The sequence below is a fragment of the Tachyglossus aculeatus genome, chromosome 25, assembly GCF_015852505.1.
Source record: "Tachyglossus aculeatus isolate mTacAcu1 chromosome 25, mTacAcu1.pri, whole genome shotgun sequence".
Taxonomy (NCBI): Eukaryota; Metazoa; Chordata; class Mammalia; order Monotremata; family Tachyglossidae; genus Tachyglossus; species Tachyglossus aculeatus.
In genome coordinates, this window is record NC_052090.1 from 12,626,664 (window position 1) to 12,644,903 (window position 18,240).

Below are 18,240 nucleotides of genomic sequence, written 5' to 3' on the forward strand. Positions count from 1 at the left end.
AAGACCATTAAAAAAAAGACTTGTGTCATCTCTTTAAAGCTAATTATGCTAATGTCAAATTTAGAGGTAATGGGGAACATTTAACAAATAAGACAACTGCTGGAAGGATATGCTAAACAAACAAGTTCTTCAGAGTGCATTTGGTAAAATTTAGTACAGAAAAATTAGGGCAGGTGCCATCCTTGATTTAGAGAACTAACTGAACAGACTCTATAGGAAAAAGGCTAAACATATCTAGAAGCTAAGACAACCGGATGCTCCTCAAAGGGAGAACAAGAAAAAAACATTCCTAGGCAAAAAAGTGGCAGGGGAAAAGAGGAACTGCAAGCAGCTGAACCACAAATGGGAACTCCAAAAAATTGGACCCTAAAGCAGACTACCCATAAAAACCACAAAACAGTATTGAAGATAAGAGCCTAAGACATTGCATTGTACAGAGTAAGCACTCAAATACTATCAGTTGATTTGCAAAAGAAAAGTTACAATCTGCAAAAGGAAATGGACATATAACAGGAATAGAGAATAGGCAAAAGTTGGCCCACAGCAGAAAAGCTGAAAGTAGGTGACACTGATGACCAGAAGGAGGAAGGAAAGTCCGAGCAGAAAAAGTGCCAAGTAAGTTACTACCTTGAGTGGAGCTTGGGGACATGTAAATAAAAAATAAAATTCAAATGACCTTAGTCAAAAAGAAAAGAATATTCCTACAATATTAGAAAAAAATCCAACTGTGGCAAGTACAACAGAGAACGTTTGGGGACAAAAAGCAAAGACCTCAAATACCAAACTAGGAAAGACTGGCCTGGCATCAGTCTAGAAGCCTGGGATGGGGGGGGTCAGAGTTGTCAACAAGCTGCCACCAAATCGGTAACATTAAGCTATTTAAACTATGACAAAAAAGAGACTAATACGATACAATGAAATGTGCTAAATTCAGGAAATAATCCTTCAACCATATTTCATCCATCTGGTCACAGCATCTCAAAAAGGATGTGGAGAAACTTTAGTGTCAGGAGAAGAGGACAGAGATGATTAAAAGGATAGACAATAGACCTCATGGGGAAAAATGAAAGCAAATGGGTTTGTTTTGCCTGGAGAAGTTTAGGGGAAAGAGGTAGACAGGGAAGAAGGGGAAAGAGACAGATTACAATCTTCACATATGAAGAGTTTCTATGAGGATGACACTGACTATTTGTCATCATCCCTTCACCACTCTTCTTAAAAGCTTTATTTCTGTGGAAATAAAGGGCTAGAATTGGGTATTAAGGGAAGTAATATAATTTCTGGCGTTGGAAATCTTTACAAAGAGAATAAGCACCTATTTGTTCCTGGTGGTCAAGTTATTCATCAGCCTGAGAGTAGGTTAGACCAGATGATGATTATTATTATACTTAAGTGCTTAATCATCATCAATCATATTTATTGAGCGCTTACTATGTGCAGAGCACTGTACTAAGCGCTTGGGAAGTACAAATTGGCAAAATATAGAGACAGTCCCTACCCAACAGTGGGCTCACAGTCTAAAAGTGCTTAATATGAGTCAAACACTGTTCGAAGCACTGGCACAGATATGGAACAATCAGGTAGGTCAGCATCCCTATCCCACGTGAGGCTCACAATCTAAGTAGGAGGGAGATCAGGTTATCGAGTCCCTATTTTACAGTTCAGGAAACTGGAGGTACAGAGAAATGAAGTGATTTACCCAGTCACCCAGCAAGCAACTGGCAGGCCCGTGCTCCTTCTACACGGCCATGCTGCTTCTTGTGATGACCACATGATCCTGAGCTTTATGATTTTATGACCAAGAAAATGCACTGAAAGGAGGGGACAGTGGAAAGTGTACAGTGAGACTAGGAAAAAACAAATCTGGTGAGAGGCTTTCAATAGGTTAGAGGCATTTAAATCTTACGGCATTGATGACTTGCATCCCAGGGCACTGAAAGTATCAGCTAAAGTGTTTGCAGGAATGACTAGTCATCATTATTGAGAATTTGGGGAGTATTTCTTGAATACAGCAAAAACCCTGGTCCCCATATCTCATAAAGGTCAGGGAAGGGCTGGAGGAGAGCCAACCAAAAGCTTTATTCAAAAATGAGAAGAAACATTAGTCCGAAAGCCACAGACCTGCAACTACCCAAAAAAATACTGTGGGAGAAAAAAAAACACCACAAAGTCAATGTATGAACAATTAGAAAAAAATCCCATTTCTAAGTGAATGCAACGTTGGCTGTTGAAACACTTTACCTCATTATATTGCTTAGCAGCTTCAGAATAATCACTTTTGGATTCTGCTAGTAATGCAATTTGAGTAATATGTTTTGTTCCAATTTCACCACCGAAAATACCACGAAGAACATCATATTCTCCAACAGACCTATAAAGCCTACAGAAGGACAAAATAATTTCACCATCTGAACCATGTAAAAAATATATTTAACGTAATATTTAAATCATGCGCACTATATCCCAGCTGAGTGGTTTTGAAGAAGAGTTGTAAGGACTATTTTTAATGATGACGGAATACAAATATAATTTTTAAAAATGTATTTGTTCACATAAAAATGAACCCAATTCTGACCTTGCCATTTGTTTATTTAATTTACTCAAAGGGTAGAAACAGTCAATGCACCTTGAACTGAGTTGTGAAAATACTACTCATTCAGGCATGGACACAAGTTCAAACTTCTCACCTTACATATTCACTGGTTTCTCAATGCATGAAAACTTTGCATTTGAGTCCACAATACAGAAGTCAATCTCATCGTTCTAAGTTGTAGACTAGACAGCTTTTCAAGGCCTCTACTGGGTAGGAAATTTACTGCACAGCCACAATTTGTGGAATCTGCTGTCTTCTCAATTAAATAAAAAGCTATCAAATACAACCAAAGCTATTAGGATGAAATGCGGTTCTCCAAACTGGTTCCACTACTTCCTAGATGTTTCAACCAATTCTGATTTGGGGAGAAGAATTTGGGGGGACTACAAAGTGCAAACTACAAATTAGATTTCACAGCCTGAGTCATGCTGGTAAGGGCCTCTTTTACCCACCGACATAGTTTGAGGCCAAGTGACCTATGAATCATATCTAGTTTTTTGTTTTTCTCCCTGAAGAAGCTGTAGGAGCTACAGAATCTTGATGACTGCACTCATTTTCACTTATTTTGGGTCCTTAATATGTGACCCATTGGTAAAATATCATGCATGTTTTGCCACTTAATGGGCTGAAGCCCAGCAGGAAACTATGCTCTGTCTAGTTCACGAAAGCAAGCAGAAAATACTCCTCTTGGGGCTTTGAATTACAAGAATCTGGGACAGCAAACTACAATTGGGGAAGGGGCAGCAATGCATCAAAAGCTACAGAGGAAATGAAAAGGCTGAATAAATGCAATCACTCCTCAATTAAGTTTTTCTATTAACTTATACAAGTCTGAGGATCACTTGATGTTTTGTCTCTTCAATTTCTTTAAACACACTGACCAAGACGTTCCTATCACTTTTCTGAAATCCAGAGTTCTAAAGCGATGTTTTGCTGCATTTCTTTAAAAGAAGCTTGACTTACCCTTTAAGAACAGAACTTACTTAGCAAGCTCAATCCATCTGACAACATCTGGAGGAAGCTGGGATTTTCCCCGCCTTTTTTTGGAAGATGGCTCCTCTGGAGGGCCTAGGCGAATCAATGCCTGCTCCAGCAGCAGGATGCCCACGGGCTGTTGCAAACTGGCTAAGCAGCTAGTGCTCACACAGTTTGCGTCAAGGTCTAGAAGCTCTGTATGTTGGAAGCTCATTTCCTGTGAAACCACAAACATATGCAGACATTTAGCCAAAAGCACTGGAAGAGTCTTCCAAGGAAAATAACATTTTACTAGATGTCAGAGAAAATTCTGACGCAAATAGCAACATCACCACGATTTTCCTCCTTTAGTTTCAATGGTTTTCCTTAACCAGTCATTTGCTGAATGAAATATATGACCTTTTCTTTAAACACAACAAATTAGACCATTTAAAGAAAGCAAGGAAATATTAGCCAAACAGAAGACCCTAATATTCCCATATCCCCAATCAATGATATTTATTGAGCACTTACTATATGCAGAGCACTGTATTAAGTGCTTGGGAATGTACAATACAACAGAATTAGCAGATACTTTCCCTGCCTATGCCCAATATAAGCAATAATTTGATAGGACAAAAGGGCATATAAAACGTTTATTATTAGTACCTGTAGTACTAAGGTATCAGGTATTATTAGTACTCCCTCCTACTCTCCTACTACAACCCTGATAACGAGGGTGTAAAACTAATAATTGGGGTATTTTATTAATCAATCAATGGTATTTTTCGAGTGCCTAATTTGTGCAGAGCAACACACTAACTGCTTGGGCAAGTACAGTACATTTGGTAGCCACAATCCTTGTCCTCAAAGAGCTTAGAGAGGAAGCAACCACACACCTCTCCCCTCTAATTCCAACCTACTCACTGTACCTCGATCTCATCTACCTCATGGACTACATTTTGCCCATGTCCTGACTCTGGCCTGGAATGCTCTCTCTCTTCTTATCCAACAATCACTCTTCTTTCCTTCAAAATCTTATTGAAGGTACACTCCTCCAAGAGGCCTTCCCTGACTAAGCCCTCTTTTCATTTTCTTCAATTCCCTTGACTTGCTCCCATTATTCATCCCCCCTCCCAGCCCCACAGCACTTATCTGTACATATCTGTAATTTATTTATTTATATTAATGTCTCAATCACCCTCTAGACTGTTCACTCGTTGTGGGCAGAGAAAGTGTCTGTTACGTTGTACTCTCCCAAACGCTTAGTACAGTGCTCAGCACACTGTAAGCACTCAATAAATATGACTCACCCCCTAAACACTTAGATGCTATCCTATCTCCACAGTGCTTAGGTTCACATCCTTATACTTGGTTTCTTCCTCTCTAAACTCTTTGAGGAGAAGGATCGTGGCTACCAAATGTACTGTGCTCGCCCAAGCACTTAGTGTGGTGCTCTGCAGAAATAAGGCACTCAAAAAAGACCGCTGATTAATAAAATACTACAATTATTATTAGTTTTACACCCTCGTTATCAGGGATAATAAAATCTGAATAATTAAAAACACACCAAACTATGCACCTACCTTTCTTTCTACATATTAAGTTCTCAATAATTGACAGTGATGATTAGGTCAAATATGCAATTTAATTCTAGAAACCTGCACAAACCTTTGTGGCTTCTTTGACAAGAATTACAAATAATCACTCTTGATTTTAAAAAAATACAACATAGATGCTTAGGAAGTGAAACCAGATTACCTTGTTTAATGTTATGCTTTTCCCTTAAAAATTTTCTAAATTAATTACAATACTAGTTCATTAATGCCTGAATAATTCCCCTAATACAGTGCTTAAAATGCTAGACTTTTTACAGGTAGGCAACACGTCTTCTTGAGAACTCCCTCCTCCATGTGTGAGACCACGACTCTCGCTACCTTAAAAAGCTTTATTAAAACCATATCTCCTCCAAGAGGTCCTCCCCGTCTAAATCCTCAATTCCTCTAATTCCTCTCCCTTCTGTATCGCCTATTCACTTGGATCTAAACCCTTGAATCGCTTGACAGTCACCCCCATCCTCAGCCCCACAGCACTTATGTACAAAGTTGTAATTTACTTTAAATGTCTTTTGCCTCCTCTAGACTGTAAACTCCTTGTGGGCTGGGAATGCAACTGCCAGCTCTATTGCATTGAATTCTCCCTAGCACTTAGCCCAATGTTCTGCACACAATAACCACTCAAAAACCACCACTGATTGATTGAGTGGCACAATTAAAAGTAAATATTTTAAGCTTTATTTGTCCAGCATTTAAAAGTTACCTCCAGGAGTTAGTTTGTAACTATGCAAGACACAGTGTAGCAACAATGTGCTAAATGGTCTCCTAATAATGCAAAGGGGTTAATGTTCTTTCTCAGTAAATAACTTACTACCAGAGAGAAACTTCAGGCAGTGAGAGAACTGAGCTCTTTGTTTATCAAACAGAATTGAATTTTGAAGAGCATTTTGCTAGTGAAAGGCTGTGGTGAGTCTGGATGCAAATCCATTATCCCATTCACACAACCCCAGGGGGTTTGAGCTTTTTTCACATCAAGATATGAATCTTGATGAGCCATCCAGACCCTTCTGGCCCATTTCCAACAGGAAAATGATAAACTAATAAAATGCTCACACACACAATGTGAAGTGACTGAACAATCCAAATGGTAGTTAAAATGTTGGGAAAGTTTCAATAGTAGCATGCTCATTTTAAAGAGTTCCCTTAGAATCACATAACCCAATGTTGCATAAACTCACATGAGGAAACAAAATCTTGCATTGGTTCTAGTACCCATGTGAGGTTCCCCTAAAAGAAATACCAAAGCCAGGGGAATCCACTGGATGCAATGGATTCCACCCAGCTTCCCAACCACCAATTGCCAGCTTAATTGTGGTCCAGCTTGAAAGACAAACCTAAAGGCATTTCTGGTTTATCCTTAAGTCACTCCCAGTTTGCAAGGCTGCCAGTTCTGGTGTCACCCATGGAAATTTAAGTACTTAGTGCAGCACAATGCACACAATAAACTTAGTAAGAAGCAGCGTGGCCTAGTGGAAAAGGCCCGGGCGTCAAAGGACCTGGATTCTAATCCCTACTCCGCCACTTCTCTTCTGAGTGACCTTGGGCAAGTCATTTACTTCTCCATGCTTCAGTTCCCTTATCCGCATAATAGGGATTCAATACTTGTTCTCCCTTCTACTTTAGAATGTGAGCCCCATGTGGGACCTGGTGATCTTGTATCTACCACAGTGCTTGGTACATAGCAAGTGCTTAGTACCACATTTATTATTGTTTTTGTTAATAGCAACAATTATAATAATAAAAGCTACTGATTGATGAATTGGGCTCAGGACTCCAAAAGGGCTAGTCCAGTAGCCCACTTTGATCCAGGACTTCTGATTCATGCTGGGTCATTCCCAAATTGGCCTAGACCTGGCCTGGCTTCCTGGGCATCTTCTGGAGGGCAGAGTTTCCCCTAAGTCAGACGTACACCTCTGGGCCACTAGGTACCATTTTCCAAGATTTCATTTCTGATTTCTGATTGGACTTTTCTACCATTTCCCAGGAAACAGCAGAAACTAGGAAGATACTCTTCTTTGTTTGACAAAGAGATTCTTCCAGACTCTACCCTCTTCTTCCTTCTTAGAAGAAAAGCTTTGTAAATAAATTCTGAAATGAGTTTGTGTCCTGAGAAGATGCACAAATGGCAACAAAAATACTAAGACTTTTACCTGGATACAGGAGATGAAAGGTGGAAAGAAAGACACAGTGCTGCTGAGGAAGTGATTGAAGTCCTGAAGTAACTTCAGAGTGATGTTGCTTTTCTCAGATTGGCTCTTGAATTTATCTATTTCTTTCAGAATTCCAGCGAACAAGCTGCTGAAGAGCTGTTTTGCAAGTGTTGGATCTCGCTTAAAAATGCAAAAGAAAGAAATGAAGATAGCCTATGAAAACCTGTAGGCCAAATCCAGGAATACACTGAAGCTATATGATGTTTAATTTGAAAATGGAGCATCCTCCAACAAAACCTTAAGATAGAAAGCATTTTAATTTTAAAATTATTGAACTTATAAAGCAATATCTTTACATTCATAGAATTGTGAATAATAAAATAGCTTCTCATACTGACAAAGAATAAAATCACCAATCAGTTGTAAAGATTTTTGCTTTGCAGCATTTTAAGTGAAAAGCCTATCTGGTAGCTTCACTACCAGATAACACTGGCAGCTTCACTACCAGATAACACTGGCTTGATGTTCAACTTCTCTGGAAAAATAAAAGTAAAAGAAAAATATCCAAAAAGTCTAGGGCTACTTTTTATGGCCTTAACTTGTCTGAGCAAGTCATCCCTATCCGTATCTTGACTTCTTTCATAACTTCAGAATTCCAAACTAGCAGGAATGGGAACTAAACTGAACTACTCCCCATAAAAAAATCTGATTTAACACACCAGTTCTATTACCCATTTTTAACTGATCCAGTTTGGACTTCTGATCTCATGTGCTAATTCTCAACTTGCCTAAGAAATGGAGAGCTGTATCTAAGACATAAAATGATGGAACTGAATGAGCTACGACCTGGTTCACTGAGAATTATACTTCCCTAGAACAAGTTGCTTTTATAGCCAAGGGAAGGCACAACAAAAAATTATCAATGAAGATGGACCTTGTACAAAAATTAGGCAAGCATGCCTCATTGTTAGGCTTTTTTTTTCCTATCTTTGGAAGCAGGCCCACAAGATCAACGAACACCCTAGGCAAAGAATGACTTCAGTGACCCACCTTCCACACATTTGCTGCTGCCGTAGATGGGAGCAGAGGGACAAGAGAAGGAGGTAACATGGCCTAGTGGAAAGAGCACGTACTTGGGAGTCAGGAGACCTGTGTTCTAAGTCTGCTCCACCACTTGCCTGCTGTGTGAGCAAGCCACTTAACTTCTCTGTGCCTCGGCTTCCTCCTCTGTAAAATGGGAGTTAATACCTGTTCTCCCTCCTTCTTGAACTCCATGTAGGACAGGGAGCTGATTATCATTCATTCATTCAATCATATTTATTGAGCGCTTACTGTGAGCACTGTACTAAGCACTTGGGAAGTACAAGTTGGCAACATATAGAGACGGTCCCTACCCAACAACAGGTTCACAGTCTAGAATCTTCTATCTGCCCCAGCTCTTGGCACATAATAAATGCTTAACAAATTCCACAGTCGTTACCTTTACTTTGTGTAAAGCTTTCATTCACTCAGCACCACTTTTACATTACTTATCACATTTTGTCCTCAGGGGCATCACTGTGGGTTAGGGGGAAGCAAATATTATTATCTCCAATTCAGAGATGAAGAAAAAATGAGGTCCAAAAAGATTAGCGGACTTGTCTGGGAACCCACGGTGGGCCAACGACAGAGCTGGGGCTAGAACCCAAGTCCTCTGACTATGAGAACCAGAGTCCACCCAACAGCAGAGCCAATCCAGGCAAAGTTTGTGTCCCTTCGCCTCAGGTGGCAGCAGGGGAGAGGAAGACGGCACCGATGGTGTGGACTTGTTACCCTGATAGCAGCCAGGACTCAAGAATGTCTGTGAGAGTTGGCCTGCGATGCAGAGGGATCAGCTGTGAGGAGTGGGGCAGTAGGGGCACAGGTCAGATTTCAGAAAGCTTTCAGATCAGACAAGTAGCGGGGCCCAGTGGATAGAGCACAGGCCTGTGAGTCACAAGGACCTGGGTTCTAATCCCGGCCCCTCTGTATGCCTGCTGTGTGACCTTGGGCACTTCACTTCTCTGTGCCTCAGTTCCGTCATCTGTAAAATGGGGATTGAGGCTGTGAGCCCTATGTGGGACAGGGACTGTATCCAACCCGATTATCTTTTATCTACCCTAGAGCTTAGTACAGTGCCTGGCAGATATTAAATGCTTAACCAATACCACTATATGTAAGGTTGGGTGTAATGTCCTCTTCTCTCAACTCCCTTCCACAACACCGACTCCAACACAGGACCTTTTCGTTCCTGCTCTGAGCACCCTAGAGATTCATGCGGGTCAGGTGCCTTCAAAATCCAAATCCCGAGAAGGGAGTTATTAATGAAAGGAAGATTCAAATTTGGCACCATTCAAGTGACACGAAATTTAAAAAAATGAAATGCAATAATGAAGAAAAAATTACCAGATAACTTCACATAGGCTACCTATACATCCTTAGGAGTCATGCTAATGTACAAAGGGCAAAGACATATTCTGATTCTTAGTGTACTTTTCACCAACAAAAACCTAAACATTTGGTCAACAGACTTATTTAGCATTGACTAGAGTTCCTGAAGAATATTGTTAGATGAAATGTGAGGGTAAATCAGACCTGTGCCACAGCTTGAAGAGGAGTAATTAAACTGCTGTGTTCAATCTGGATGTCAGGAAGGTCTCCTTGGCGGTAACTTCTATACAGAGTAACCTGGGCATCATGCTTCATTTTCAGCTCACTTTTTATCTCCTAGAATAAGGATAAAAGTGAAATCTAAATGAGCGGGTCAGATGAGAGGAGAAAGAGCTGGACCTGAATTTTAAGGAAAACAAATGGAAGGTAAGGTAAAGGGTTTATCATAGCAGTAGCAATAATTCCAGTGTGGTTATGTTGATCCAAGCACTTAGCATATCCTGTCTTGACACTGCCTTCTCACTGATCTCCCGGCCTCCTGTTTCTCCCCACCCTTGTCCATACTTCCCTTTGCTGCCTGGATCATTTTGGGCCATGTTTGATCCATGTCTTCCCACTCCTCGAGACCTCCATCAGCTTTAGGGCACTTTATCGACTTGTCCCTCATATCTTTCTTCACTGATTTCTTATTGCAGCCCAGCCCACACACATCACTTCTCTAGTGCCAGCTTACTCACTGTGCCACAATTTCTCCTTATTTCACCGCTGACTCCTTTCCCAAATCTGTCGTCTGACCTGGATCTCCTTCCTCCTCCAGATACACCAGACAACCACTCTTCCTACCTTCAAAGCCATATTAAAGTCACATCGCCTCTAAGAGGACTTCTCCAGTTAAGCCCCCTTTTCCCCAACGCCCTCTCCCTTCTGTGTGGTCTATGCACTTGGATCTGTACCCTTTGGGCACTTGGTGTTTACCTCACCCTCAGGCCACGGCCCTCATGTACATATCCATAATTCATTTCTATTAATGTCTGCCTCCTGCTCTACACTGTAAGCTCCTTGTGGACAGGGAAGGTGTTTACTAACTTTATGGAATTGTATTCTCCCAAATGTTTAGTATAGTAAGCAGTCGATAAATACCACTGATTGATTGACTGATAGTAGGACTATCACACTTGGGAAGTACAGAACAATCAAGTGACACATTCCGGCAAATGACCTGAAAAGGAGTGTGGCCTAGTGGAAAGAGCATGGGTCTGCTAGTCAGAGGATCTGGATTCTAATCCTGGCTCCTCCACTTGTCTGCTGTGTGACCTTGGACAAGTCATTTAACTTCTCTGTGCCTCAGTTACCTCATCTGTAAAATGGGTGTTAAATCCTCCCCTCTTAGACTTTGACTGTGAGCCTTATGGGAGACAGGGACAGGAAGGGTGCAACCTGCTTATCTTGTATCTACCCCAACACTGAGAACAGGGCTTAACACATAGTAGGCACTTAACCAATGCCATAAACAAATTAAAAAAAACAAAATTGTGGCAGGGATCCAGTGCTGGGGGTGGTAATTACAAGACTGGCAAAGGGATAGCAGGACAAGGGAGTTCAGGGTGATGGAAAAGGTGGAGTTGACAGTGTGTACTTTGGCATCTAGGGATAGGACAGAGTCCAGGTGACGTGATGGGGTTTGGAGTAAGGAAGTCTTGATCATCATCATCAATCGTATTTATTGATAAAGGGAGAGGGTCAAATCTGAGGGGCAAGAGGTGAGGGTGAGGTGACGGGTTGAAATACTGTGATCAAAAAGTGGTAAGACAGAGCTGGGGAGGTCAGATGTGAGGCACTGTTTGGAGACGATTAGATCAATCCTGTGTCCATGCTGGTGGAGTGGCTGAGATGTGGGTAGTAAGAGGTCAGTGGAGGAGAGGAGGGGGAGGAAGCAGGAGGTTGTGGAGTCAGTGGGATCATTAACTTGGGGGTTTATGTCCCCAGTAATTAGACTGGGAGAAAGGAATGAGAGCAAGTACGGTGGTAGATAACAGCGACTGGTAGCTGTGGAAGGTGACAGGCAAATAAAGGGATTCAAAGAAAGAAAGGAGGAGATAGATTTTAAGTGATCAACCTTTAAAAAAGGATGGCTTCCCGTGTTATTTTTCAATAGAAGACATTGTACTCATATTAAACTATCAAAATTACTTGTCTTCAATGTAAATCTGAGCACCCATTCCATAAGCTTGTCTCTAGACTGTAAGCTTGTTGTGGGCAAGGAATGTCACTGTTCACTGTTGCATTGTACTTTCCCAAGCACTTAGTACTGTGTTCTGCACACAGTAAGTGCTCAATAAATATGACTGAATGACTGCATACGCATGGAAAGGTACGATTATAGAACTAGACAGATCCAGATTTTAACTTAATAGCCACAAAGGATTGTCAAAGACTGGTCCAAGAATAGAATCACCATGGAACCGTTTTACATATAAGGGACTAAAACTATAATGGTGTTGAAACTTTACTTCCCAGACCAAAATTACAAGTGTGATTTTCATAGCAATATCTACTGACTCATGCTACTGCTCAATCTACTTCTAATCATTAAGTAGGGAACAAATTGTATGTGGGAGAATAAAAGAAAAGCTTTTGTCTTTGTAATTACCTGAGGATTTTTTAAATACCCAATCCATCCATCAAGTTCTAATGTTTATGGCCTACAACTACAGCATAAATTGATCTATAAATGTAAAATACTTATTGCTATGGCAACATTTTAACAAACTAAAAATAAGTAACTACATTATATGGCCTTTCGAGATATTCAGCTTTGTGTGTGTGATATGATTTGCTTGAATTAAATTAGATGTGCTTTATTCTGGGCATCTTGATGGAAACATGTAAATAGTTCACCTTCTCATGTTCACTTTCAAGGGCATTATCACCAAAACTCACTCAGGATTTGTCTAATGACAATAATCAGCACTGATTACCAGCACTTTGTACATTATTCTACCGTTCTGAAATATGGCCATATAAAACACACCTGTGTATAAACATCAGGTGACACACCAGGAATACATCTCTTCAATTCCCTCTTTTTCAGAGTAATTTTTCAAAATGTTAAGGATCACTTCAAGTTGTTAGTTATTTCTGTTTATCAAACCATACCTATAATGGCTTTCTCCAAAGGTTAGTAAATTCTCAAAGATCCGAAATACATTTTGATGACCTACCCAAAACCTTGAGAAAAACAAACCTTTTTTCGTTTCTGTTCAACAACTCCTTTCTTGGCAAAAATCAAACTGAGCTTCTCTTGGTCCTTTAAAAAACGCCTCCTCAATCTTAGAATTTCTGTCCGTTCTTCTAGTCCTAAAGTACATAGCTCAATGTTACTATTTTCATCATCATGAATGTCTGTTGATAATCCACTAAGTGCTTTAACACTATTTTACAATTTTCTAAAAAAAATTAAGAATCATTCCATAAAGAAGCATCAGTTCAATAAATTTCTGAAATAACACGCACACAGTTATAATAATAATAATGATGGTGTTTGCTAAGTGCTTACTATGTGCCAGACACTCTACTAAGTGCTGGAGTTGTACCTCTGCTACTCTGTGAATGTGGTTACAAAGCGTTTCTTTTTTTAAAATGGATACCATATATTAAGAGGAGAGAAGAAAGGGAACTATGGCTTTAAACGGTTTGTTTCTAGATATAAACTTAATTCTTGGAGATTTTCCCCCACAAAACCCTGGTCCACTTATAAAAAATCCCCAACAAGAAACTGCTTCTGTGGACAAAGTCCCAGAGATTTAAATTTAAACTTGGGGAAAAAAAAATGTATGAAAAGCCATAGTCCTTTTTCCCCTCAAGGCTGTCATAACCTGAAACCAACAGAGTGATGGTCCTGGGACACAATCTCTGCAGTGGTCCCCCATAGTAACGACGATGCTCTAGTGACATGCCTTCCCTATTCCAATCTCAGCAAGAACTCTAATTTCTCTTCAGGATGATTTCTTTACCTTTAGTCTTGCTAACCACTTCATCTCCTGGTAAGGCTACCCTTTTCTTCCCAAAATTGGGTCCCAGTGGTTTAAAGCCAGCCTTTTGGGTTCTGTTGCTTCTCTTGTGGGTAAAAAGCAAGGTGGACAAGGACTCAGATGATGAAGGACCTGGATAGTCAGCAAATGTATCAACACTGCTTCCAGTCAACCAATTAAAAGAGTTTCTCCCATCTGAAAAACAGAAATACCTTTACTGAGACACCAAAAATCAGACATAAAGAACATCTTTCTTTTTGCAGTACTAATATGACTTCAACATATCATTTAGTTCCAAGCAGTCTCAGGTGTACTTTTTACAGAAATCCTGGAATTTTGTACTTAATACTGCACTTTAAGGTAATCACAATAAGAATGATAATAACAACAATTGTGGCATTTGTTAAATGCATACATTGTGCCAGGTACTGCTCTAAACACTGGGACAGATACAAGGTAATTGGGTTGGGCACAGTCCCTGTCCCACACAGGGCTCACAGTCTCAATGTCCATTTTACAGGTGAGGCAACTGAGGCACAGAGAAGTTAAGTGACATGCCCAAGGTCACAGAGCAGGAAGGCAGCATTAGAACCAGGTCCTTCTGACCCCCAGGCCCAAGCTCTAACCACTAAGGCACACTGCTTTTCAAAAGAAAGGATAAGGACGGTTGAACCTAACATACAGAAAATACCTATTACTGATTCATATCTACCTGGAACACTTCATTAACTTTCAAAGATATTAAATCGGTTTGGCTTTTAGGACAAAAGGGAGTAAAACTGATGAAATTTTTTAAAAAAAAAATCAATCAATCTATGGTATCTATTATTAAGTGATTGGGAAAGTACCATACAGTAGAGATGGTAGACACAATATCTGCCCACAAGGACCTTACAATCTAGAGCAGGAGACAGTCTAGAGGGGGAATTTCTCCACCACTGATCATGAAAGCCCTGGAACAATGATATATGTTTAAAATGAAAGTTTAGAGTTTTACTTACCTATATTTTGGGTAGGAGTAAATTGATACTGTTGGGTAGCTCTTAATTGCCCAGGTAATAACCCCTGGCCTGGAAGCAATCCTTCTTGTGATCTGCTCCGGAGTGCACTCTGGGATGCTTGCGTCTCAACAAACATTGGTGTGAGAACAGTACTGCGGAAACGCCAGTTAGAATCAATTGTGTATTCCTGAAAGTGTAAGAAAGTAAAAGTTCAATGTCACTCCCATTTTCCCCCTCTCAAGAAAACGCTAGAATTTACCAATCAAAATTCTTCTCAACAAAACTTGGCTTTTAGAGGAGTTGTTTTCTAAAGATTTTTATTAACTTTAGATGCTTCTTCAAAACAATGGAATAGTCTATTTTTTCTAGACCTCTTTGGTTTCAGATTAAGAAAATATATTTTCAACAATGAATCCTCAAAAACAATAGCTTCAAATCTACATCTTAACATTTCTTTATTGGTACTTCTGAAAAATGGTAGTCATTTCTGAAATTTTTGGTTTCACATTGCACACTTGTCATAATGCAATTTTATGCAATTAATATGCAGAGCTAGTGGATTATCCTGCACATTATAGAGTATTTCTAAGAACCCAACACACCAAAACTTTCCCTGGACATTTCTGAAGTCTCTTTGCAGCTTCTTTTGCTACCGAACATATCCCATAGCACTTTACCTGAAATTTGCATTCTGAAAGGGGATGTTCAAATATGTGCCTTGAATAATCTGGGCTCTTGCTAGTCATTTCAAGCAGAAAATTTGTTACCAAGCTCAAATAGTGCATTTCTATTTTGGTAGAATAAAAGGAATTGAGAGCTAACATACGATCCAGGATATCTGATGGTAACCTAATTTCATTACTCCAGAAATTCCGAACAATTAATCTGTAAAACAGGGAGAAAGAAAACACCAATTGGATATTTTAAATCACCATAATTTTTAAAAGGTTAGGAGAATGGGCTTGGTTCAGTTAGCAAAAAAGCACATGGCGTTCAATTTCTCAACTACAGTAATTTTATATCTTGACTTTTCACTAAACTGTTAAAGGACTAAATTTTACGTGCCTAAAATAACATAGATCAAGTTTATGGTTTCTAGAGAGGCTAAATTATCCATCCAGGTTTCTAAAACTGTGGCAAAGCACATGGTCAAATTAGCCTACATTTACTTACACATAAATATAACAACGACACATTTCACCCAAGTGATCCCTCTGAGTTGTACACTTTTTATGATCATTTCTCCTATTCCCATGAACCTGATTAACTTTAATCAATATCAACAACAGGCTTTACTCCAGGCTTACAAATTCTCCTGTACTACCCCCAAACATGTGCAGTCCTGTAGTGCATGAAACTAGTGGACAAATAACTCAAGCTACTTTAAATATTAGATCAAAATGACAGGATTCATGACAAGGGGTTGCCTGGAGGCTGATAAACCACATTTTCTCATTCACTGCTGGTGGAGGAAATGGCAGTTTCAGGTGGAAAAGATGGAGCAGGTAGAGAAATTGGTCAGGAATGGCAGGGGTAGAAGGAAGAGGGAGACTCCTGGACTTTCTACTTTCAAAAAAACCTTTTAAATTGTGAAGAAAAAAAATAACATTGTTCCCCTCCAACCAAATTTGCTGACACTTGAGACAACAGAGGGCAGTTTGCTGATGGAGGGGGGTGATAATTTGTTGTGTAACAAAAATGCCATTCAGGTTTTCTAATTATACTGTCACCAAAGGGTCACAACATTCATTCAGTCATTCATTCATTATGTATTCCAAAGTGCTTTTACGTTAATTGAACTTCGTGTAATTTTCACTTCACTGAAAAATCAGGAGTGCTGTAAGAAAAGGAAATGTTACTTAGTAACTATTAAGAAGTATCTGAAACCTTTGAAATTAGATACATTACTGCTAAATATAAGATCTTGAAGGAAAAAAAATTCAGCTAGATCATCACATTACGAAGACTAACATACTGTAGCCCGTGGTTCTCATCAACCAGTCCTTGAAGTAGTATTTCTTTTGCCAATTTAAACACTTCTCGACTCTCCTCATCAGCTTGGCTTTCTGGATCTCTGTTGAAAACATTTTTTAAAAAATTTAAAGAGCAAAGTGTTAGTGACTTCTTTGACAATTGCAAGGTGGTACAAAATAAGAAAAACAAGAGAAGCAGCATGGCTCAGTGGAAATAGCCCGGGCTTTGGAGTCAGAAGTCATGGGTTCAAATCCTGGCTCTGCCACTTGTCGGCTGTGTGACTTTGGGCAAGTCACTTAACTTCTCTGTGCCTCATCTCATCTGTAAAATGGGGATTAAAACTGTGAGACCCCTGTGGGACAACCTGATCACCTTGTAACCTCCCCAGTGCTTAGAACAGTGCTTTGCACATAGTAAGCACTTAATAAATGTCATTATTATTATTATTATTATTAGGTGTCACACAGCGACAAATGCTTTTGCTTTTAATTATCTTAAAATAAGGAGTGACTATTCTTAGTATGCACTCCATTAAGAACACAATGAAATTTGACTATGTTTTATCATCACCTGCTGGTCTATTCTTGGGAAAGCACTAGTGGTAAGGAGGGGGTTGATGAAGTTTCTATGGGGGGGACTTAATGTCCCTACAACGGTTCACTTGCACTGGAAACAGTGTAAAGAGAAAACATAGTCATTATCCAAGAATGCACAACTATGAGGACAATTTAATGAGTTGTTTTGTTTTTTTTAATTCAGTTTTGTGTCTTAAGCTCTAGATTCAAAAGTTAAGTTTAATGGCAGTTCAGCTCTTGTTGGAGTACATTAGGGCTCTAAATGCACCACCATTACCATCAGTGATTATTTTTTGCCTTTCGAATCACAGTTCTGCACTACGAATTCCTACCTGTAGTTGTCATGAATCCACATCAAAATATTATACATTTGTTCCCGACAGACTGGAGACGGGTGAGAAATGAACTCTACAACAACATTCAGAAGTTCTCGTAGTTCTCCTGGTTTCAGTTTTGCCAGCATCTTATAAATTATTTCTAAACAAACCCGCTGTCTCTCATCATCCCTAAAAAAAAAAAAAAAAAAAACGCAAAATTTTAGTTCTATCTGCATTATAGGAATACCTACCAAAATGGAGAGAATTGCATTTCCAGAAAATACCTCAAGCAAACAGTGTTGGAAAAACATAGAGTCTTGCTTTCACCATGAGTAGCATTACCCAGGGACAAAATTCCAAACACAAGTTATTACTTTTCTTGGTGACATTCTGCCATAGTTGGCTTCTACATAAGGATTTAAATAACTAAGTAGGACAATATCTAGATTTACATTTGTCCACCACTATGTCCTTCTATCTGCCTTCCACTCACATTTATATACCCCTTTTTGGGAAAATGCTCTGTTTTGGTGTCTCTGATAGTTTTTTGGTGGTATATCATACATTTCTGGAGAGAACTTCCTATGATTAACCTTTCTTCGATTAATTAATTTCTAAAG

The 18,240-nt window shown here is 39.5% G+C and overlaps 1 protein-coding gene across 1 annotated transcript in view; it reads right to left on the bottom strand.

The window, feature by feature from the left end:
- The window catches only part of PRKDC (protein kinase, DNA-activated, catalytic subunit), a 123,168-nt gene that overhangs the window by 40,125 nt on the left and 64,803 nt on the right, over positions 1–18,240 (bottom strand). Inside the window, exons 55-64 of the mRNA XM_038766499.1 lie at positions 17,636–17,809; positions 16,730–16,828; positions 15,432–15,639; positions 14,755–14,941; positions 13,736–13,948; positions 12,967–13,079; positions 9,927–10,058; positions 7,314–7,493; positions 3,577–3,785; positions 2,242–2,380 (exon numbers count right to left, since the gene is read on the bottom strand). Of these exons, the coding sequence (XP_038622427.1) occupies positions 2,242–2,380; positions 3,577–3,785; positions 7,314–7,493; positions 9,927–10,058; positions 12,967–13,079; positions 13,736–13,948; positions 14,755–14,941; positions 15,432–15,639; positions 16,730–16,828; positions 17,636–17,809 (1,654 nt within the window). The remainder of the gene's footprint in view (positions 1–2,241; positions 2,381–3,576; positions 3,786–7,313; positions 7,494–9,926; positions 10,059–12,966; positions 13,080–13,735; positions 13,949–14,754; positions 14,942–15,431; positions 15,640–16,729; positions 16,829–17,635; positions 17,810–18,240) is intronic.